The 21,734-nt window shown below is 56.7% G+C and overlaps 1 protein-coding gene across 1 annotated transcript in view; it reads left to right on the forward strand.

The window, feature by feature from the left end:
* CFAP74 (cilia and flagella associated protein 74) overlaps positions 1–21,734 on the forward strand; it is a 52,926-nt gene that overhangs the window by 8,142 nt on the left and 23,050 nt on the right. Inside the window, exons 6-17 of the mRNA XM_035019978.1 lie at positions 1,720–1,893; positions 2,489–2,599; positions 2,990–3,092; positions 3,912–4,069; positions 5,221–5,422; positions 6,726–6,884; positions 8,156–8,329; positions 8,843–8,961; positions 11,477–11,543; positions 11,935–12,024; positions 19,416–19,580; positions 20,749–20,911. Coding sequence (XP_034875869.1) covers positions 1,720–1,893; positions 2,489–2,599; positions 2,990–3,092; positions 3,912–4,069; positions 5,221–5,422; positions 6,726–6,884; positions 8,156–8,329; positions 8,843–8,961; positions 11,477–11,543; positions 11,935–12,024; positions 19,416–19,580; positions 20,749–20,911 — 1,685 coding nt within the window. The remainder of the gene's footprint in view (positions 1–1,719; positions 1,894–2,488; positions 2,600–2,989; positions 3,093–3,911; positions 4,070–5,220; positions 5,423–6,725; positions 6,885–8,155; positions 8,330–8,842; positions 8,962–11,476; positions 11,544–11,934; positions 12,025–19,415; positions 19,581–20,748; positions 20,912–21,734) is intronic.

Consider the following 21,734-nt stretch of genomic DNA (forward strand, 5'->3'; position numbering starts at 1 on the left):
GTAGCGGGGGTCTGGTGCATACGTGTTCTTGTGTGTAGCAGGAATCCAGGGCATCCGTGTTCTTGTGTGTAGTGGGGGTCCAGTGCATCTGTGTTCTTGTGTGTAGCGGGTCCGGTGCATCCGTGTTCTTGTGTGTAGTGGGGGTCCAGTGCATCCATGTTCTTGTCTGTAGCGGGGTCCAGGTGCATCCATGTTCTCGTGTGTAGCAGGGGTCCAGGTGCATCCGTGTTCTTGTGTGTAGCGGGGTCCAGGCATCCATGTTCTTGTGTGTAGCGGGGTCCAGGTGCATCTGCAGTTGAACATGACGAGCATTACCTCAGCCTTCCTAGATGGTCGGGAACCCAGGAGCAGTGTAGCTGAGGGGTTCTGACTCAAGGTCTTCCATGAGGATGTCAGCCAAGGCATCATCTGAAGGTTCACTGGGCTGGATGGAGGATCAGCTTCCAAGCTCACTCAGTTCTCCCCAACATGAGCCTCCCCCCAGGGCTGCTCACAACAGGGCACTGAGCCCCCAGGGTGAGCAATGTGGAGGGAGAGGGGAAGAAGCAAAGCAAAAGCCCCAGCGTCATCTCGGAAGTGATGTACCGTCACTTCTGCCACATTTGGATCCACCGTGAGACCAGGCGGGTGCAGGCTGCTCAGGGTGTACGCACAAGAGGCAGGGTCACGGGCTGTCATCTTGGGAACTGGCCACCTCATACTGAGTCTCAAGTTGGCGTTCCCCGGCAAAACCAGCTGCTGTCCCCGTGAGGCGCCTGGCAAGCGGTGAACTGAGCCTTCACCCCACCACGGCACTTTGGTCTCTAAAGTGACGCCATTGTGCAGAAGTCACGGTGATGCCTGGTGAGCTGAGCGACCGTGCCTCCTCAGAGAATCACGGCAGTAACGAGGACACAGGTGAAGAAGGAAGCCCTGTGTCCAGAGGAAGTGACTGTTCCCGAGAGCACAAATCGCCGTGCCCGGCCTGGTGCAAGACCATCTGGGGCCTGAAGGGCGTGTACCAGATGGGGCCTGGCCTGCTCTCTGCTGCGGGTGGACTGGGTGCTCAGCGGGAGTTGAGGCCTCCTCAGCCCCAGAGGGGCGAGTCTGTGTGCCTCCCCATCCTCCAGCAGCCTGTCTGGCCCTCTGACCTTCTTTCCACGGTCACCTCTCTCTGACTGACCACACTGGTTATTCAGAGAAAGTGAGACCTTAGTAAAACCCCTATCTTTTTTCAGGCCTAGGGACCCTATAATCAATCAGCCGAACATCCCTGCCACCCACCCATACCCAGAACCCCGACCCGCTGCCCGTTACGGCACCAGCCCTCCTCCCCTCCATGCCCCACGCTGCCCCTGGCCCTGTCTCTGTCCCAGAGCCACAGGGAGCCCCCTTCAAAGGCAGCATCTCCCACCTGTGTCCCTGGCCTATTTCAGAGTGCCACGCCTGTCCTCAGGCCCGGAGGGGGCAGGTGCAGGTAAATGCCCACGGACACTCAGGAAGTGGAGATCCAGGTTCAAGTAGGGCAGGGGCCGCTGGTGCTGAGGTGAATGGGGAGCCTCCCTCTCCAGCAGCTGCAGGCCCAGAGGGCTCCCAGGAGGACGAGATGACCTTCCATGGTGTTTGTCAAAACTGGATGTCCAGGCACTCCCAGACCCCTGGCGTGGACACTACGCCTGGGTACGGCCCCAGGTCTCCAACACCTTCACTGACAGAAACAGAAGTGCCTCTTGTTTGAAGGAGCACCATGTGGCACATTGCAATCCAGGAGGGACAGCTCGAGGACGGCCCAAAGTCTGCCCAGGAGGAGGAGGTGGCTGGCAGGAAGCACCTCCGGGAGCAGGCGGCCAAGCAGCTCCGCAAGGAGGAGGAGGCCTTGGAGAAGGCTGAGCGGAACCGGCTGCTGAGGGTCAGGTAGGTGGTGAGGACCTGCTGCAGGGGGGAGAGGGGCTCTCCAGAGCTTCTCCAGAGCCAGCTCGGCTGTGGTCCTGCCTGAGCCCCACCCCTGCTCCATGCCCCCCCCACCCCGACCTTAAGTCACTTTTCCTTCCCATTCCTGCTCTGGCTGCTCCCAGGGGCTCAGTCCCCGCACTTCCCCGGGTGTGGCCCCCGTCCAGGGGCCTCCTGTTGGGCCAGGCTCCTGAGCACCACCCCACTGTGAAGGGAGCACCCCACTCCCGCCCCCCTGGTGCAGTCCCCATCTCCTTACCTCTCAGTCCTTACCCAAGGTCCTCGCTACTCTTCTCCTCCCCACCCCAGCCGATCCATTGCCAGGTTTCTCTGCTCCTTGCATGGGAACCAAGTCCCTGGTCACTCATGGGGTCCTCACCTGCCCCTCCCCACCAGCTTGGTCCTCGTCCTGCCCATGGTGCCCGCTCCGCCCCATGTCCCCCTCCTGGCCCTCGCCCTCAGCACAAGGACACAGGTGCCGCCAGCCTGGCTCTAAGGGACACCTGTTCCCCAGGTGGGCGTGGCCCCCAGTGCTCATGCGCTTCTGTTCCCACTGCAGGAAGTCCATATACCTCCAGAGGGAGCACGGGCTCAGGCACCAGAAGCTGGTGGAAGACGCCCAGAGGAATCACAAGATCGCAGTGAGGTTCCTGAAGGCCTCCCTGAGAAGGTAGCGTTCTCAGACTCTCTTCCCATTGATTCCCCAGAGAAGAAATGTAAGAATGGATCCTTTGTTTTTGTTTTAAAATTCCCCAATTTTATTATTAAATCATCACCTTACTGTCAAAAAATAATAAAACTATTTTTAGTTTTGAGCTGATTGCCTGCTTATTTTCAGAAGAGGACCTACCATAAGATGGCAGGAACCTCCAGTCCAGGGAAACGTGTTTCAATGTTTCCTCGTATCAGAGGTTCAAACAGCACTTTGCGTGTACCTCTCATGTCACCACATTCCATTATTTCCTTGGTGGACATGACCAACCCCCAGGCTCCTTCTGGTTCTGTACTTGTGCATCGATATGACCTTGGCACTTTTGGTGAAAAATGCACCTTCCTCCAGAATTCGAGAGCAGGAGAGGAAGGAGGAGAGGAAGTCCCGGGCGCACATGAAGAGGCGCATGGACGCCGTGCTGGCTCTGAAGAACAGCATCACTGCCAACAGGGTAGGTGCCCCGGCTCTCAGCCGTCATGGGCCCTGGCCCGCGGGATGCACTGCAATCCAGGAGCGACAGTGTGAGAGCCTCCCGACACCCTCAGGGCCCCGCGCAACGCTCCATGAGCCTGTCCAGGCAGGCGTGTGTCCTTCCACGCAGGGGTCCACACCTGCACACCGCTTGGCCCGCCCTGTCCTGTCCTCCTGAATCCCTGCTCCTCTGAATGGGAGTCTCGTGTCCTCCGACTCACCACTCAGTCACTCCCCCCAGGATCTGTTGCCCCCGGGTCTGTGCTGGCCCTAGCCAGGTGCCTAGCCGGGCAGGAAGAAAGTGCACAGACCTGTCCTCATGGGGCCTGGTGCATGGGAGGCACGATGACAAGCCTCCAGGAGGACCAGGGCTTGGTGAGGCCGTGTGTGGGGGCCCAGGATCTTGCTGGAGGAAGTGACACCCCCCTGGGGCCTGGGGTGTGGCAGTTAGGCCTGGAAAGTGGAGAGGGAAGAAGGGGATCAGCATCTGCAAAGGCTCGGAGGCAAGAGAGAGCAGGCCTCTTGGAGCGAAGCCCAGCGTGGCCAAGAAACAGCCGGGGGGCGGAGGCCAGGGGCCAGTCCTGCGGAACAGGGGAAGACAGTGCACTCAGGTTGCGGGAAGCCCCTGAGGATCTTGAGGAGGTTGGTCAGTAGGTGGGCGGGCCAGGTGAGGGAGTAGGGCTCTGCAACATCTTTTCAGGCATCTCAGAGCTAACTTAACCTCACCCGTGCAATAGAAAGTTCCGGTGTGTGTGCACATGCGTCTGTCAGTGCTATAAGCCTGCTCTCTGTTCCCAAGGAAACGCTCCGGAAATTTCAAGCATGGGGCCAGGCCAAGGCAGAGCTGGCCGAGCAGAAGGCCCAAGCCGAGAAGGAGATGATTCTGGCCCAAGGTGGGGACGCCTTCAAGCACCTTTTCCATCAACGCCGGTGCCAGGAGCTGGACGCCCAGAAACGGTGAGTGCGAGGTGGCACTCCAGGGCACGTGCCCCTGGGCCGTGGGAGGCGTGTCCATCACAGTTAGCCAAGTTGCTTCCCTCCCTGGGCTTCCCCTCAGATGGGGGCTCCAGCCCTCCCTCCGCACGCTGCTATCCAGACCCCAGCAGGTGGGGCCTCCCCTGGGCCTCAGAACACAGACCCTTCCAGCCCTATCACCCCTAGCGCGGCCCCACTTGGGCTCCTGGCCTGGTTTCCCGGTTTCTCAAGAGCTGTGCCAAGGCCGCAACATGGCTCACTCTCTCCGTCTCTGGGCAATCCGAGACCCTCCTCTGGGGGGCTGTGGGCAGCTCACCCTTGGGGGCTCCCCTTTCTGATTTCCTCCAAACGGGTGCTCTGTGCTGCCTCCTCAGTGTGGCCTGCATCCCCGTCCTTCACCCTGAGACCCCCCTCCGCCCAGCAGGGCCCCTATGCCTTGCCCCCCAGGCTGTACCCCGCCCTGCCTCCCGCCCCCAAGCCCCCTGCAGGAGTGGGCTTCCCAAGATCTCAAGGTCAGTGTTCTGCCCCTGCCCGCCTCCTGCACTCCCAGCTCCCCCGCCCCCAACCACGGTCACTGTTAGGGTCTACCCAGGGGTGGCCTCCCGGTCGTCTCACTGGGGACGGCGTCTCCCGTCTGGGAGTCACTGTGCCCTGAGGGTCACCACAGGAGCTCTGCCATCTCCCCACCCTGTTAGGGGCTCCCAGTGGCAGCTCCCCCGAGCCCCCTAGTCTGGCAGTCCTGGCACACAGGAAGAGCCAGGGAGAAGCAGCTGGGATGAGTGAGGGTGGCGTTGGCTCGTGCCTCAGCGGGAGTGCCCCAGCTGCCGGCCTGGAAGCCAGGAGGAAGGGGCAGCTCCTGTGGGGTCAAGGTTTATTGTGGGGCCTGGGCCTGGGCCAGGCAGGGCCAAGTCCTGGGCCTCCGGCCTGGTGGCCATCCTGGCCTCATCTGCTCCCTCAGCAGCCAGGGGGCTTGTGCAAGGGCCCGCTCCTTGCAACCCTGCGCCCGGGGGTGCTGGACCTGCGCTGCTGCGGAAGGGGCTCGTGAGGGCCGCTGAGCTGAGCCCGGGCCGCCTGGGCCCCCGGAGGCAGCTCGAATCTTGCCTCCTCTGGGCCCACATGGTGTTTTCCCACAGCACCTTTGAGGAGGAGCAGAAGCTCAGAAAGCAGGAGATCGTAAGTCGGATTTTGAAAGAGGAGGCTGAGGAAGAGAACAGGAAGAAGAAACAGTCTTCCCCTGCCAAAGCCACAGACCGGCTGACTCTGAGGGATAAGACGTGGAGCTATGTCACAGACGTCTGTGAAGGCAGGGACACAGTGCTTTCCTGTCACCTGCTGGTGAGCCGGGTGCCCTTGCCCGTCAAATGCGCGCACCTCCAGGGAAGCAGGAGGATGACCCGAGGGCCCGGGACCTTGAGTCATTGTATAAACGCCTCCAGCTAAGATCCAACAGAAGAAACTGCGTGTCCTGCACCAGGATGTCTCCTTTTCCTCTCCTCGGCACGTTCTTCCTGGGCTGCCCTTTTGCTGGGAGGCCCCAACGCGGGGCGGGCATGTCCTCTCCGCAGCGGGTGGGGTGGCAGGCCACCAGAGAGCTGTCCTTCCCCGGGTGACAGCACAGGTACAAGGACAGGCCCAGGTCTCTGGTGCCTCACCCACCATGGGAGCCACCCCCTGGGGATAGCACTGCAGGTGGGGAAGCCCGTGGCCACGGTGTCGCCCGCAACAAGGTTGGCTCGGGCCGCCTGACCTGTCCCTACATAACCGAGGCAGGCCAATGACCAAAGGCCAGTCCCGGGCCAAGGGCCATTTGTGCCTCCAGGCACCAGCATCTTCCCTCTTGTGCATTCCCTCATCCATTCACGTCTTCATCCCTACCAAGGGCCAACTCCGTGCCAGCCACCCAGTCAGGTGACCTGTTTACCTGTCTCGGGGGGTGTGGGGTAGGGACATCAGGACCCCCTCCTGAGCCCAGCACAGCACTTCTGCCCTTGTGCACCCCAAAACCTGAAGGTCCAGGTCACCGGCTCCAACAAATCCGCAGCCCTAAAAAGCCTCTCAGGCCTCTGCCCTCGGCCTCTGGCCTCTGTGGGGCCTTCACTCTGTCCTGAGGTGGTTTCAGTCCTTTCCTGCTTCAGCCCCGCCCCACACTGAGCTGGCTCAAACCTCTGGGCCTTCACACCTGCCTTCCTCCCCGGCCCCCTGGGCTGAGTCTCCAGCCAGCTGCCCCAGGAGCCTTCCCTGACCCTCCACACTAGGTGCCCTGGAGGGAGGCTGCAACCCGGCCCCACTGAAGCCTAATTCCAGGACCAGGCATCCTCGGGTGGTAACCGTGAAGGGCAAAAATTAGACGCAAAAATTAGAAATAGTGCAAAACTAAGGGTCGGTGAAAAGGGTTCCAGTAGGTCCATAAATCAGTGTCTTGCGGATTCTTTTGTGGATGTTGGAGAAAAATTTAATGCTGTATAAAGATACTTATATTTTAAATGGGTAAAGTGACGAAAGAGACTGTGTTCTGGTTCTCAGGTAAAGAGAAAAAGATGTGCCCAAGGGGCTCACGATGAGGGTTATTTTCTTCTTGCTGATCTGTAGAGTCCCTGTTTTCTGCAATTAGCTACTGAATTCCTTTCCTCAACGGCAGGACAGCGACGGGGCCGCACACCCCAAAGCCCCTCAGTTACTGGAAGCCATTTCCAGTGAGTCTGTCCAGGGGGACCCCGGAAACACCAGCTGGGAAGATGACACGCTGGCCGAGCCTGAGATCCCTGGGCTCTGGAAGGAAGACTATAAGCCGTACCAGGTGAGTGATTCCTGCTTCCAGGTACGTGAGGTCAAAACGCCCGCCCTGCTGGCCTAGAGCCAAGGCCGCAGAGAGAGCCCCATGCCCGGTTACTCAACGTCACTCAGGGAGACACCGTTATTTGTGCCGCTTGAGGAAACATTGTTCCTGTTGCACGTTTCAAAACCTTCCTCTTGGCCTGACTTAAAAATCTAGGAAACTGGGACGTCTTGGTGGCTCAGTCAGTTAAGCATCCGACTCTTTTTATTTTGCTTTGTTGCTACTGAGACTTTAGCTCTTTATTTTATTTTTTTTAAGATTTATTTATTTATTTGAGAGAGAGAAAGAGAGAGCACAGCGGGGAGGGGCAGAGGGACAAGCAGACTCCCCGCTGAGCACAGAGCCCAACCTGAGGCTTGATCTCTTTTTTTTTTTAATTTTATTTATTTATTTGACAGAGAGAGAGCACAAGTAGGCAGAGTGACAGGCAGATGGAGAGGGAGAAGCAGGCTCTCCGCTGAGCAGGGAGCCAGATGTGGGGCTCGATCCCAAGACCCCAGGATCATGACCTGAGCTGAAAGCAGCCGCTTAACAGACTGAGCCACCCAGGCGCCCCCTGAGGCTTGATCTCTTAACCCCAAGTTCATGACCTGAGCCAAAATCAAGAGTCAGACGTTCAACCAACTGAGCACTGAGGTGCCCCACGCCCAGCGCAGAGCCTGCTTAAGATTCTCTCTCTCCCGGGGCGCCTGGGTGGCTCAGTCGTTAAGCGTCTGCCTTCGGCTCAGGTCATGACCCTGCATTGGGCTCCCTGCTCAGTGGGAAGCCTGCTTCTCCCTCTCCCACTCCCCCTGCTTGTGCTCTCTCTCTCTCTCTCTCTCCAATAAATAAGATCTTAAAAAAAATAAAAAGATTCTCTCTCCCTCTGCCCCTCCCCGCCAAAAAAATAAAAATAAATAAATAAATAAAAACAGATAAAGTGAACTATTCAAAAATCTAGAAAACCCGCTCTGCCATTACTTCCCAGAAATCCGCTGGGACCCTGGACGTGTCTACTCTTCTCATCTTTCCTTCCTCTCTGAAGTAAGGACCGTCCGCCTCGCTGCTGCCGGGCTCTCTCTAAGTGGGCTGCCACATGGTGCGGGCTGTCCCCTGCCCTGGCTGCTCCAGGCCCTGGCTCTGGGCCACTAACTCCTGTGGCCCCCAAGCTGCCCTTGGCCACGGGGAGCAGAGCGTCTCGCTGGGCCTGGGCTTGCCCTTGAGTGTCGGCCGCTGTGTCTCTGGAACCTCAGGTGCCCAAAGAGGAGGTGGACCGGAAGCCCGTGGGTGGGACAAAGATGGACAAGGACATCCTGGCCCGCACCATGGAGCAGGTGCGCCGCAGAGTGACCCACAAGCAGGTGGTGTCCGGGTGCGAGTTCAAAGGTCACCCCTTCAGTAGCAAGCCCAAGCTCATCCACTTCAAGGTGAGCCCCGAGAGCCCACCCAGGCACACAGGAGGGACACGGCCCTACCGGCCTCCCCTGGTGCTGAGGGTGTTGTGGGGGGTCAGACACCAGCCCCAGGAGGGCCCTCGTCCCAGGGGACAGCCTCCCTGGGAAGGGACAGTGAGGAGGTCAGTGCTCACGTGTCGTCAGTCACCAGACTCTGCAGGAGAGGAGAGGACCGCACGTGCGGTCCTGAGTCCGTCAGACAGAGTTGGGCGCCAGCCCTGGGCCCCACGCTGGCCGCAGTCCCCAGGAAGCCGTTTCCTGCTCCCACTTTCTCTGCTCTTCGTGCGTCCCCAGAGGGGCCCTTCCTAAGTTGGGAAACCTTGGGAATTGCTCCTGGTCTCCTAACGCTCCTCGTGCTCGTCTCCGAGACCTTGGTCATGTCCTCAGCATGCTGGGCATCGGGGGCACATGAGGAGAGCCTGCCGGCGCATGCTCGCAGGCGGCTTCCCTCCGACAGGCTTGGAATAACTTCTCTGATTTTTCCAGGATTTTGATATTGGCAAAGTGTACAAGAAAAAGATCACGTTGATAAACACCACCTACACCATTAACTATTGCAAGCTGGTGGGCGTGGAGGATCATCTCCGGGACTTCATCCACATCAAGTGAGAGGCCGGGGGGCATGGGGGCCAGGGGGTAGGGGCTGGGGGGCATGAACTGTGGGACACGGGCCAGGGAGTGTGGGAACCGGGGGGCATGGGGGCTGGGGGCACTGGGGCCAGGGGACACAGGCCCCCGGGTGTCAGACCGCCATCCACAGCCCTCATGCCCGCGCGGCACGTGGTCCCAGTGCAAATTGTTCTGCTGGGAGACGGCTCTGTATGCCTGCTTGGGTGATGTTGTCTGAGGCCAGCCCCAGTCTCCATGATCATTTCCGTCCCTGTCCATGTTCTGGTGCTACCCTCTCTGGGGAAGATGTCCCCAGCAGTTGTTGGGCCTTTTCTGTGTGAAGGTTAAAGACAGGAACTTGTCCGTCCAGCTGTCTGCATGTCCCCTCTGTCACCGTGCTTCTGTGTCCTCCTTCTACGACCCCACTGGTACGCGAGTTGGATCTTTTTTCACGTCTATCTGGTGCCCTTTAACGCCTGCTTCTTCCCTGCTTTATTTTTTTCCCTCATTTTTCTCGTGCTGACCTGCTTGTGTCTGCTTCATTGTCTCTCTGCTTCTGCTCCTTAGCATTTTGCCTTTGGTTTTAAGAAAGCTTCTTCCTGGTTTCTGCCAGTTTTTAGTTGATGTGTTTGGAGGCCCATGATGACCCCAGACGGCTCTAGGACTCCTGGCTGGAGCGCAGGTCCCACTGCCCATCCCCACAACCTGTCCCTGCGATCCATGCTCGCCAACCTGGGCCCTGGTCAGCTTCTCCCACGCAGGACACGCTGTTCTCTTCTGGGGGCTGCTGTAGGTTAGACATGGGACCTGCGTTCCCATGCCTGCAGTGTTCTGGACCCTTCGGCTATCTGCAGAGGCTTGCGTGGGCAGAGCACGGCTGGAAATCACTGCTTAGCACCACTACTCTGTCCTGCAGTCATGCCGGAGGTGCAGGATTCCTGCGGTCTACTTGTTCTTCATGCTAGTCTGCGGGTCTCTGGGGGGCAGGGGCCCAGACTCAGGGTGTCTGTTCCCTTGGCACCCAAAGCACTCCCCACTGGGGCTGGAGCTGGGATCCCCGCACTGAGGTTATCCCCCCCATGTCTTCTGCTGCCAAGTTGCCTTTCAGCCCGAAGGTACAGCCCTTGGTGGGTTGTCTGGCTTCCCTCTGGTCGCCTTGACACTTCCCCGTCTCCGGGGCCCTGCAGCTCCTCCACAGTGTGTCAGCTGTGGGCTGATTTTCTTAGACGCGTTAGGGCTCACTGAGGACCCAGATGTCTGAACAGCTGTGGCCATCTCTCCAGCTGAGTATCCAGGTGTGTTCTCGAGTCTGACACTCAGTCCGTCCTCCTCTCTGTGTCTGACTGACTGTTGAAATTGTCACCGAGTCTCTTGTTTCAGGGCCATACTTCTCATTTCCAGAAGCCCTGCATCCTGCCTCAGGCCAGCAGCAACTTCACGATGGCGACCAGTTCCTTTCTCATGTCTGTGATTCTCTATTTCTGTCCTTGATCATTTTAACATTACATCTCTTTTTTTTTTTTTAAAGATTTTATTTATTCATTTGAGAGAGAATGAGATAGAGCATGAGAGGGGGGAGGGTCAGAGGGAGAAGCAGGCTCCTCGCCGAGCAGGGAGCCTGATGTGGGACTCGATCCCGGGACTCCAGGATCATGACCTGAGCCGAAGGCAGTCGCTCAACCAACTGAGCCACCCAGGCGCCCTAACATCACATCTCTTAAAGTCGCCATCAATCGTTCTCTTATCTGAGGCCCTTGGAGTGTGGCCTTCTGTCTGCACGTGTTGTTGGCATCCACGCCCCCTTTCCAGCAAGGGCATCCTGTCTTCTCACCAGTGGGACTCTGCCCCCCGGGGTGTCTGTGATGGGGCATCAAGAACCTTCCCTCACAACCAGAGAAGTTTTCAATTTGCTTCTGCCTGGAGCCGTGAGGTCATTGCCAGCCAAGGGGAAAGCAATTCTATTAAACTTTAGCTTGTATCTTTCTAATCCAAGCTCCTTAGGTAAAATCTAACCTTGTGAAAATACATCCCACGTTAGAAATTCTCTGGGAGCTTATTTTCCTCACTCAGGATCCAGACCAAGACAAGCCAGATGCCCTCGAATCTCCCTGTGGAGCTGGGCATCTTTCCCCGGATCTTTCCCTGAAAGTGGGGTTCAGAGGGTCCCAGCTGTGTGCAGGGTCAGGGCCCCCTACCGGGCTCACAACCCCTCACACTGGTGTTGAAACCCTGCCCTTGGTCCAGGCAGGTACATGCGTGTCCTCCAGGACCCTGGTCACTGCTCACCCCATGGCACCTGGCCCCTCACTCACTCTGCACACATTCAGATATCACCTGAATGTTTCCTGGGACCTGGGACCTGGGGGCACGATGCCCAGGATGGGCAGGACAGGGTCCAGAAGGCCCGCTCAGTGCCTGCTCCGGGCCGTGGCTGCCATACAGTTGATTCCAGCCCCGCTGCGCCTTCCCTGTCGATCTGATCACGTATCCCATGGACGGTTGTGCCTACAGCTTGGATCCCCCTGGGCCCATGTCAGCCGGGATGTCCTGCAAAGTACTTGTCACCTTCAAGCCCATGGTGAGTGTCTGTTCCGAAACCAGATGATGTAAAGGGACTTCCCTCCATCGTGAGTGGGTGGTGGGTGGAACCGGTCTCCTTCTCGGGCCCTGCAGACACTGATGTGCTGATGGAGGAATGACACACGGGCCTCAGTAGGGGTCACAGGCCCCTGTTCTGTTTCCAAACATATTCGGCATGTTCCTGACGCTGGGAAGAACTACAAGGCTGCCCTGATGGTTTGCTAGCCAGCAAGTGTGATCTGGTGGTGTTCTTGGGTCGAAATGGGGCATGTTAGAATGTTCTAACGGGCCCTGGCCAGTGCGAGGCTCCTCCCAGCCGCCGCCATGCCCAGGTCCAGCCCGTGGTAACGTTACAAATGTTATGGCGGTTGGGGTGTTTTATTTTTTAGATAAACAAAGATCTGGAAGGAAACATCTCATTTATGACTCAGACGGGTGGATTTTCTGTTCCGCTGAAGTGCTCCACGAAGAAATGTGCGGTAAGTCCAGAGACGCCCGAGCCGGCACCTCTAGGGAGGTCCTGGTGGCGCCTACGCAGCGCGTCCTGGGTCCAGCCTCGGTCCCACGCAGCTCAGGTGAGGCTGGGGCCGAGCCCTGGGCAGGTGAGAGCTCGCAGACTGTTCTGGGAAGGTGAGCACTCACATTGACGCTGGGAAGCCAGGGCCAAGTCCTGCACCACGCAGAGCCCAGACTGCGGGAGACCTTCGGGCTCATCTCAGGAGATGCTGGTCCCCTCAGCAGCTCTGTGATGTCCCCTCGATTTCCCTTTTAAACTATAGTCACCATGCTGGGTGTCGCATCCCCAGGCCTGACAGCTGAAATTTGCACCTTTGGACCACCTTCCCCCCATTTTGCCCGCCCCCGCCTCCCGCAACCATCACTCTGCTGCCCATGTCTATGAGCTTGGGTTTTTTAGATTCCACACGTAAGTGAGGTCACACAGTATTTGTCTTTCTCTGGCAGGCTTATCTCACTTAACACAGTGCCCTCAAGGCCCTTCCATGCTGTTCTAAATGGCAAGATTTCCTTCTTTTTTATTCCACTGTATGTATGCCCCACCTTCTTTATCTGATCATCCGTTGACAGACACTTAGGCTGAACCCACTGGTTGGTTATTGGAAGTAATATTGCTGTGAACATGGGGGTGCAGATGTCTTTTTGAGTTAGTGGTTTCATTTCCTTGGGCGTATTGCCGGAAGTGAAATTGCTGATCGCAGGGTAGGTCTATTTTTAACTTTTTGAGGAAACTCCACACTGTTCTCCAGCCTGGCTGCACCAGCTTGGTTCTCCTTTCTCCACGTCCTCACCAACACCTGTTGTTTCTAGTGTTTCTGATTCTAGCTTTTCTGACAGCTGTGAGGTGACACCTCATTGTGGGTTGACTTGTGTTTCCCTGATGATGAGCAACATGGAGTGATTTCCAGGTGCCTGCTGGCCGTCCGCATGTCTCCTTTAGAAGAGTGTGTGTTTAGGGGCGTGGAGAAGAGCTGTGTAGTACCCCTGGGGATTGCCCACCTGATCACCCCGTCAATAAGAACTGCCTTAATTTTATTCTCTATTTAAAAAAAGAAAAATGTCCTTTCAGGTCCCCTTCCCAATTTTAATCAAACTGTTTGTTTTTTCGCTATTGAGTTATATGAGTTCTTTATATATTTTGGATGGCAAATATTTTCTCCCATTCTGTAGGCTGCCTTTTCATCTTGTCTGCCTTTGCTATGCGGAACTGATTCTTTTTAAAACCTTTTAATTTATTTTTTAATATTTATTAGTGAAGTATAGTTGACATACAATGTTCTATTAGTTTCAGGTGTACAACATTGATTCAGCAGTTCCATACCTTACTCAGTGCTCATTGTGATACGTGTAGTCACCGCTGATCCTTTTTTTAATTAAGAAAAATTTCGAACATAAGGAAAAGCAGGAAAAAAAGCACTGAACATCTGTGTGCTGTCTGGATCCCATCCCTGTCGACGTTTGCCACATTTGCTTGGTCTGTCCATCTGTCTGTCTGTTCTGCTGATCCACTTCCAGTAAACCAGCAACATCATAACACTCAACACCCCCCCCTTAGAAAACTTCCACCGGCTTCAGTTCGGTAGTGTATAGACGATCTCCTTACAGCTCGGCCCCCACCCCTTTCGGGTGTTAATGTCACAGAATTACTTCTCTGTGACTGTGTGTCCAAAACCACAAACTCATAATGTTTGAAATGCAAACAAAACGTGGATTACAAACCAAAGTGACAATAACATTAGCTCTTAGACTAATACCTGCTTAAAAAAAAAAAAAAAGCATTAGTCTCTTAAATCGTGTAGAGAATAAAACCCACACTTAAAACACCTTGACAGGAACGCTAGATTTTGTGTTGTCCGTGTGCTCACCTTTCTGAGGCTGTATTCCTCCTGGTGTCTTCCAGTGACAAGTCCCCGGGTCTCCGTTCGGGCTCCGGGCACATTTCCTGCAAGGCCCTCGGCTTTTGCTCATCTGGGAATGCCCTGGTTTCTCTCACTTTGGAAAGACAGTTTTCGTTGACAGTTTTTCCCTTTTGGCCTTTTGTACATGTCAGCCCACTGCCCTCTGGCCTCCGGAGTCTCTGAAATCTCCTGACAATCTTGCTGTGGCCTCGTGTGCACTGGGTCACCTCTCTCCCCCTCTGTCTCAAAGGTCTGATTATAGTGTGTCCCTGAGTGGGTCTCTTTGGGTTCATCTTACTCCGAGTTCGGAGAGCTGCTTTGACGTTTATATTCACATCTTTCATCCAGCTTGGGAGTCTCGGGCCATATTCCTCGTCTCCCACTGCCGGGCCCCCGTGATGCAGGTGCTGGTCCACTGGTGGTGGCCCACCCACGGTCCCCTAGGCTCTGCTTGCTTTCCTCCAGACTTGACACCCCGTTGTCATATCTCTTGAGTCCCCGGAGTCTTTCTCCCGCCTGCCACTGGGGCTGACACCAAGACCAGCCTCCTGGTAATGTGGCAACAGCCCACACCGTGTCTGGAACCCCAGCATGGCACCAACTGCCACCTCCCTAGCGAGCGCGGCCATCACCTCACGGTTTTAGCAATGCCTCCTGCCTGAAGCAGCCCCTTCCTTAGGCCGGACGAGTCTCCTGGGGCAACCGAGTTTCCCGGGTGTCAGCCCCTGGGCCTCCCGTCCCACCGGGAAGGCTGATAGTGCTGTTTTCTGCGCTTTCTCTGTGTTTTCACTTGTTTACTGGTCTTTAGTGTAAGGAGGAGTTGGGACGATTATCACTTGCGATGGTGGCAATTAGCTTCTCTTTCTTCCTGTTTCCTCGTGGATTCATGGGTTTTGCGTATTCCATGTTCTGATCATTTAGTCTCCATTCTTGGCACTCACACTACCCCGCCGTGGCCGTGGCCGCCCTGGGCCCCTGCGTGGGTTCACACACAGCCTGTGCGCTGTGGCCCCGGGCCATGGCAGCTGAGCTGGGGGCTGCCGAGCCTCGCCGAGGCCGTGGAGAGCCCACGTTTGCCGGCGCCTCCTGCCTCCAGGACAACCACCGCTCCCGGGCTGGCAAGCCGCCCCCATGCTGTGTGGATGCCGCCTTCTCCTCAGAGTGGCCCACGGCACGGGGCCCACTATGTGCTGGGGAACGGGCCCCCAGAAAGAGCAACACGTGGTGGAGTCGAGCTTCAGACCCCAGACTCGGCCCTGGGGAAAGGCCGGACAGCAGGAAGCCTGTCATCTGCTGGCCCAGCCCATCGCCAAGTACACAGATGGCCAGCATCCCCCAGGCAGGTATGCCCAGCACAGGGTCCTCGTGTCCTCTGGGCTCTTCGGCACTTTGCTCAGGGAATCATCAGGGGGAGCTGCTGTGACGAACATACCCAACACTGTGGCCTCGCTGAGCAGGGGCTTGTTTCTGCCCCAGACGTGAGGGTCTGGCCAGCGTGCTGCCCTGCCACCCTCCCAGATGGCTTCCAAGACTTGTCCCTTCCCAGTCAGAGGGAGGGGGGAAGGCGAGGTCGCCCGCGTGAGCCGGAGGTGACGGTCACACGATGACCCCTGGCTGCAGGGTAGACGGGGCAGTAGAGTCTTTACCGGGCAGCTCTGTGTCCCGCTGAAGCTCAGGGGCCCTGTCATGAACAGGAAGAAGGGAGAACGGCTAGAGGGGCACACGGGGGGCCCCACAGGGCAGCCCTCCAGCCACCTGGTTTCATGCGTGACCTATCACCCCCACACTCAGAACACACAGCCCCTGCCCAGGGCAGCAACCCAGGCCCACCCAGGCCCTGCCTCCAGCTCAGCATGCTTGGGGAGGGCCCCCTGCATCCTGTCCAGATGTGACCTCTGGAAGTCTGGTGACCTATAACCAGGAGACAGGTCACCTGCCCCCCTACTCCATACATGCACACCCACACATTCCACACACCCCACCATTGGCGGCCACACATGAATACATACACATTCGTACTCACACACCCCCGAAAACACACACACACACTGCACACCCACATACACACGCAGGCTGTTCTGTCTGGTCTCCCTCAGCAGCTTCTGTCCTGCAGGGGCACAGAGGAGAGAGGGGCCCCTGGGCTTCCAAACTTGGGGCCCAGAAAAGCCTCACGGGGAGGCAGCCTGCACACGACATTCTTAGCCGGCGCCCAGATGGCCAGTTGCCAACGGGCCATGAGGGCGAGGGGAGGCGTGCCCTGGAGGACGCACTCCCCCCCCCCCCCCCCAGAAGGAAGCACGTACAGCACACTGGTATCTTTTGGGACGGCGGCCGCCTTGCCAGACCCTCTGAGCGTGAGCGTGTCCTCTGGATCTTCGTGACTCCCCAGCGAGGGGGATGCTAGCTCGGCTTTTTCTTAAATGACTTTGTTTTTTAGAATAGTTTTAGCATTACAGAAAAAATGCAATCCTAGCTAACCCCACAGCCAGGTTCCCCTATTAACATCTTATGTTAGTTAATATGACAGTTTCTTTTTTTTTTTTTCTTAACATATTGCATTATGTGTTTCAGAGGTACAGGTCTGTGATTCATCAGCCTTGCACAATTCACAGCGCTCACCATAGCACATACCCTCCCCAGTGTCTATCACCCAGCCACTCCATCCCTCCCACCCCCCTCCAGCAACCCTCAGTTTGTTTCCTGAGATTAACAGTCTCTTATCATTTGTCTCCCTCTCTGGTTTCGTTTTGTTTCATTTTTTCCTCCCTTCCCCTGTGATTCTCTGCCTTGTTTCTCAAATTCCACATATCAGTGAGATCATATGATAATTGTCTTTCTCTGATTGACTTATTTCCCTCAGGTTCCATCCACGTCGTTGCAAATGGCAAGATTTCATTTTTTGATGGCTGCATAATATTCCATTGTATATATATACAGCACATCTTCTTTATCCATTCATCTGTCAATGGACATCTGGGCTCTTTCCATAGTTTGGCTTTTGTGGACATTGCTGCTATGAACATTGGGATGCATATGGCCTTTTTTTTCACTACATCTGTGTCTTTGGGGTAAATACCCAGGAGCGCAATTGCTGGATCGTGTGGAAGCTCTATTTTCAACTTTTTGAGGAACCTCCATACTGTTTTCCAGAGTGGCTGCACCAGCTTGCATTCCCACCGACAGTGTAGGGGGAGTCCCCTTTCTCCGGCTGTGACAGTTTTTGAGACTTCCTCTTTTTTGATGACCTTGACCATTTGGAGGAGTGCCAATCAGTTTTGTGTAGAATGTTCCTCCGCTGGGATTTGGTCTGAAGTTTATCTCATGAGTGGACTGAGGTGGTGGGTTTCGGGAGGAGGACTGCAGGGTTCTGGCCGCATCATGTCGCGGTCACGCACTACCACGGTGCCTCACGGTGCGACGTGACCTGCATCACCTGACTCGGTGTGGCCGCCAGGTTTCTTCACTGTGAGGTTTCTCCTCTGCCGCCCTCCTGCCATACTGAGGTCTGGGGGCGGACTGGAGGGGCGGGAGGCGCGCTCCGGCTCACTGAGGATTGAATAGCCAGATGCGTGAATTACTTGGAATGCTTCTGTAAGGGAGATTTATCTCTTCCACATTCATTAATTTATAAAATCATTTCTTTCACTCTGTGAATTAGAGTCAAATACAACCTTCTGTTGCTGCTCACATTTTTCCTGGGAGCAATTCAGCCGGCTCCCATTCCCTCTGCCATACGGTTATGACTGTGCTCAGAACTTCTGTTGCGGAGCTTCCTCTCTTTCTAATACCAGAAAACGCGCCAGGCTCATCTGCACACCTCCTGCCCCCGCCTAGAGTGAGTCCTTTCTCCAGACAGCCCGGTTCCTTGGGCTGGAGAGTGCTGTCAGTAACCAGTAACTGGGGGGCGCCTGGGGGCGCAGTTGGTTCAGCTTCCGACTCTTGATTTCGGCTCAGGTTGTGATCTCAGGGTCCTGAGATTGAGCCCCGCATCCGATTCCATGCTCAGCGCAGAATCTGCTTAAGTCTCTCTCTTCCTCTGCCCCTCACCGCGCCCCCTCCCCCGCTCATGTGCACGCGCGTGCGCCCTCTCTCTCAAATAAAGAAACCAATCTTTAAAAAAGTAAAGAAAGGAACTGGTATCTGCACAGAAGGAGTGGCTGTTGTGCTGGTATATCGGTGCTCCCAGACCTTCGTACCGGCACCTCCACCTCCAGCGCGGGGCCGTGTGGACCGTCCAGCCTCCTCCCCTTGCTCACCCGCCAATTCCAGTCCAACAGCAAGAGCGTGGCCCACCCCAGCGCCCTGCAGTGTGGACCGGCAAAGCCCGCCCTGCGGAAGCAGCAGAGCCCCACGCTGGGCCCCGAGCTCCACACCCCGTGCTGTGGCCTTCAGCCCCAGACTCCACGCCTCCCTGGAGCGACTCAGCTCAGCACCTTCTCCCTACTTTCTAGCCAGGTTGTTTCTTCAAACTGTGACCAAGCGAGATCGTTTGGTGACATCCCGCGTTCCATCCTGAGATTTCCTCAAACTCCCAAATGATATATTTTTCAATAGACTTTATTATTTAGAGCAGCTTTGGGCTCACATCAAACGTGAGGGGCAGCTGCAGAGATTTCCCACGTGCCCCTGCCCCCAGGGGCCATTTGTGACGTTGGACACGCAGCGTGGACAGTCGCGGTGTCGTGGGCTGCCTGGTCTGCGAGAGGGTCGCGCGCGGCCGTGCATTCTGTGCTTTGGACAAAGCTCTAACGACGCGTCGTCACTGCAGTCACTCGCGGTAGTTTCCCTGCCCCAGAGCCCCGGCGTGCCGCCTGCCCCTTCCTCCCTCTCCCCAAACTGCTGGCAGCCACTGATCTCTTTACTGTCTCCTTAATTTTGCCTTTTCCAGAACGCCATACAGTTGGAATCACCGCATGTACCCTTTTTTTTAAAAAAAGATTTTATTTATTTGACAGAGAGAGACACAGCAAGAAAGGGAACACAAGCAGGGGGAGTGGGAGAGGGAGAAGCAGGCTTCCTGTGGAGCAGGGAGCCAGATGCGGGGCTCGATCCCAGGACCCTGGGATTATGACCTGAGCTGAAGGCAGATGCTTAACGACTGAGCCACCCAGGTGCCCCCCGCATGTACCCTTTTCAGGTTCTTTCCCTTACTAATGTACACTTGAGATTTCTCCATCCTTTCATGGCTTGATCGCTCATTTCTTTTTAGCTAACTACTTAGATGGGAACCCAGGAGCTCCCAAATTGTCATGATCAATCCACAGACCAACGATTTCTAGGATGTGGACTGTGTCCCTGAGGTGTGCAAAGGCCCCGCTGGAACCAGATACAGGACTCAGCCTCGCGCAAGAGGAAGGGGCCAGAGCTCCTGGGTCCCCTCAGGGCTGCAGGGCAGCAGGTGGGAGAGGAGAGCTTGCCTGGCAGTCACCCTGGCTCATCCCTGGGTCTTTCGACAGCTGTCCCTTGACAAGGAGCTCATCGACTTTGGCAGCTATGTGGTGGGGGAGACCACGTCCCGGACCATCACGCTGACCAACATCGGGGGCTTGGGCACCAAGTTCAAGTTTCTTCCAGCCTCAGAGTCCTGTGAGATGGACGTCTCCCAGTCGGTCATGAAAATAGTGAGTGTGTTGCCTGCCCCCGATCATTAGCCCTGGCTTCTCAGCCAGGGGTGGGTGTGATGCTCCCCTCCGACCCAAGATAGTCCTGTGAGTATAAAGCCAGCAGTGACAGGAAGGAGTCTCAACACAGGGCTGGGAGTCATCGTCAGGCAAAGTGGGAGAGATTGGGCTCCATAAGGGGCCACCTGGCAGGTGCAGTGGCAACAGGACCCCGACCCCTCTCGAGTGGGTGGCAACTGACAGGGTGGTGGCCAAGAGCTCCAGGCCTGAGAGCCGCAGGGGACCCATCTTTCTCCTGATGCACCTGTGAAGCCCCAGCTTGGGGCTGACCAGCCAAGAGGACACGGCCCAAAAGCCACAGGCAAACCATGTGCATTCCTGCGCCTTTTCCAAAGGTCTTTTCATAGGAAGGCTGTGTGGGCATACTGCTAAGTTAATGGGAACAACTCAGAGTGACACAGGTGGGACCCCGTCTGTGCAGACAACTTCCGTCCCACCCATGGGCACTGGGAGGTCTGTCAGTGATAAAGATGGGCATGGGAGAAACTTCCTACAAGAAGCACTGAGCTACTTTACAGTTTCAGTCCAGTCGTGAAGGAGTCTCAGCAAAGGCCCTGGAAGTGTCTCCCCCAGGGAGGGATGGGACCAATGGGGTAGGGCCTGGGGTGGGAGGCGCTGGGGTGTGAACCCAGAGCAGGGCCAGGAGAATGGTGGGTGAGGAGAGGGGCACAGGCCGGGTCAGCTCTCACGCCTGCAGGCATCTGAGCTGAGCTGCAGTCAGGAGAGTGTGGAGCCAGAACCTGGGGCACCGGCCCCACATGGGGAGAGGAGCCAGGTGTCCCAGGAAAGGAAGATGGAGCGTCAGCATAGAGGGAGACCGCGGAATGGGCTGCATGCTGGAGCCCAGCACATAGCAGGACACAAGACCCAGCATCAGTGGCCGTGGAGAAGCAAGGAGCCAACCTGGGTTAGAGACAGGCGGTCGGGCCCTGAGCCCCTGGGCCAGCCGCTGCTGTGGTCTGCATGCCTGGCTCAGGACAGAGAGGGAGTCGGGGAGGAGGATCATGGCCAGGTTCTCCACGTGGCCCTCCTGGCAACAGGCGTCTGGGCAGCTGAGTGGGGAATGCAAATGGGAAGCTGCTAGTAAGAGTGTCATGTTCCTTTTTAGAGCAGTGTGTTCACAGATGAAGATAAAAGCCTGTACAATAAAATCATCACCAGCATTTCTGAGCAACAGATTGAGGGCAACGAGTCCTTTCCCACAGACATGCCAAGCCAGAAGGAGTCTGGGAAGCGGGACAGCAAGGAGCAGGAAAAGGGGCGCCCCACAGGTGAGCTGGGCACTGGGGGGCAGACACCTGCTGCCTCCTGGGAGGCTCTGACCAGCCCACGTGGTGCCAGAGGGCTGGACTATGCCGTGTTTTTCTAGGACTTTGATGTTAAGTGATAGTAAATAAGGAAATATATACATTCAAATAAATACTGGTTGTGGGGTGGACTGAAATTTGCAGTCACAGTTAAGCTAGCACAGTATTTAAAGGGACTCCCAGCTCTGGACCACCAGGCTGGCCACCGGAGGCTTGGGGGTCCTTGTTGGGACAGTTGAGGAGCCCTGCCCCAGGGGTGCAGCAGCTGGACGGAGGAAGACCGGGAAGCTCCGCTGACAGGGTCATGGGGGCACTGGGCCGCCTGGGGCCACCCCCGGCTCAGCCAGTACCGAGCAGCATGTAACATGTGAGGACAGTTTACCGAAGAGCCAAGAAGCAGGCGGCTCCCCCCAGCAGCCCGAGCCCCCGGCGGGAGAAGGAAGAGCATTCCCCATGGGCCCAGCCTCCCCTGTTGGCACCGTTCCCATGACTCCCTGCCTCCCTGGACAGAATCCCTTCCACACACATCCAGAAGCAGCGGATTTCTCCCAGGAGTCCTGTTGCTCGCGCCGCTGTGTGAGCTGCTCTTCCTGTTTCCTCTGCTGTGTGGGGTCCGCCTTCATGTACACGCCTCGCGTCACAGACCCGCTGCCCCCAGTCACAAGTGTGGGTTCCGGGCTTTGTGCCCCGGCCACGACCCTTCCTGCCTGCATGTCTGCAGGGCCCACCCGCTGCATTCTTGCTGCTTCTCTCTCGTTCGCTCATCTTAAGTTCTTTTTCAACCCGT

Source organism: Mirounga leonina, unplaced genomic scaffold, assembly GCF_011800145.1.
Source record: "Mirounga leonina isolate KUSES-001 unplaced genomic scaffold, KU_Mleo_1.0 Mir_173, whole genome shotgun sequence".
NCBI lineage: Eukaryota > Metazoa > Chordata > Mammalia > Carnivora > Phocidae > Mirounga > Mirounga leonina.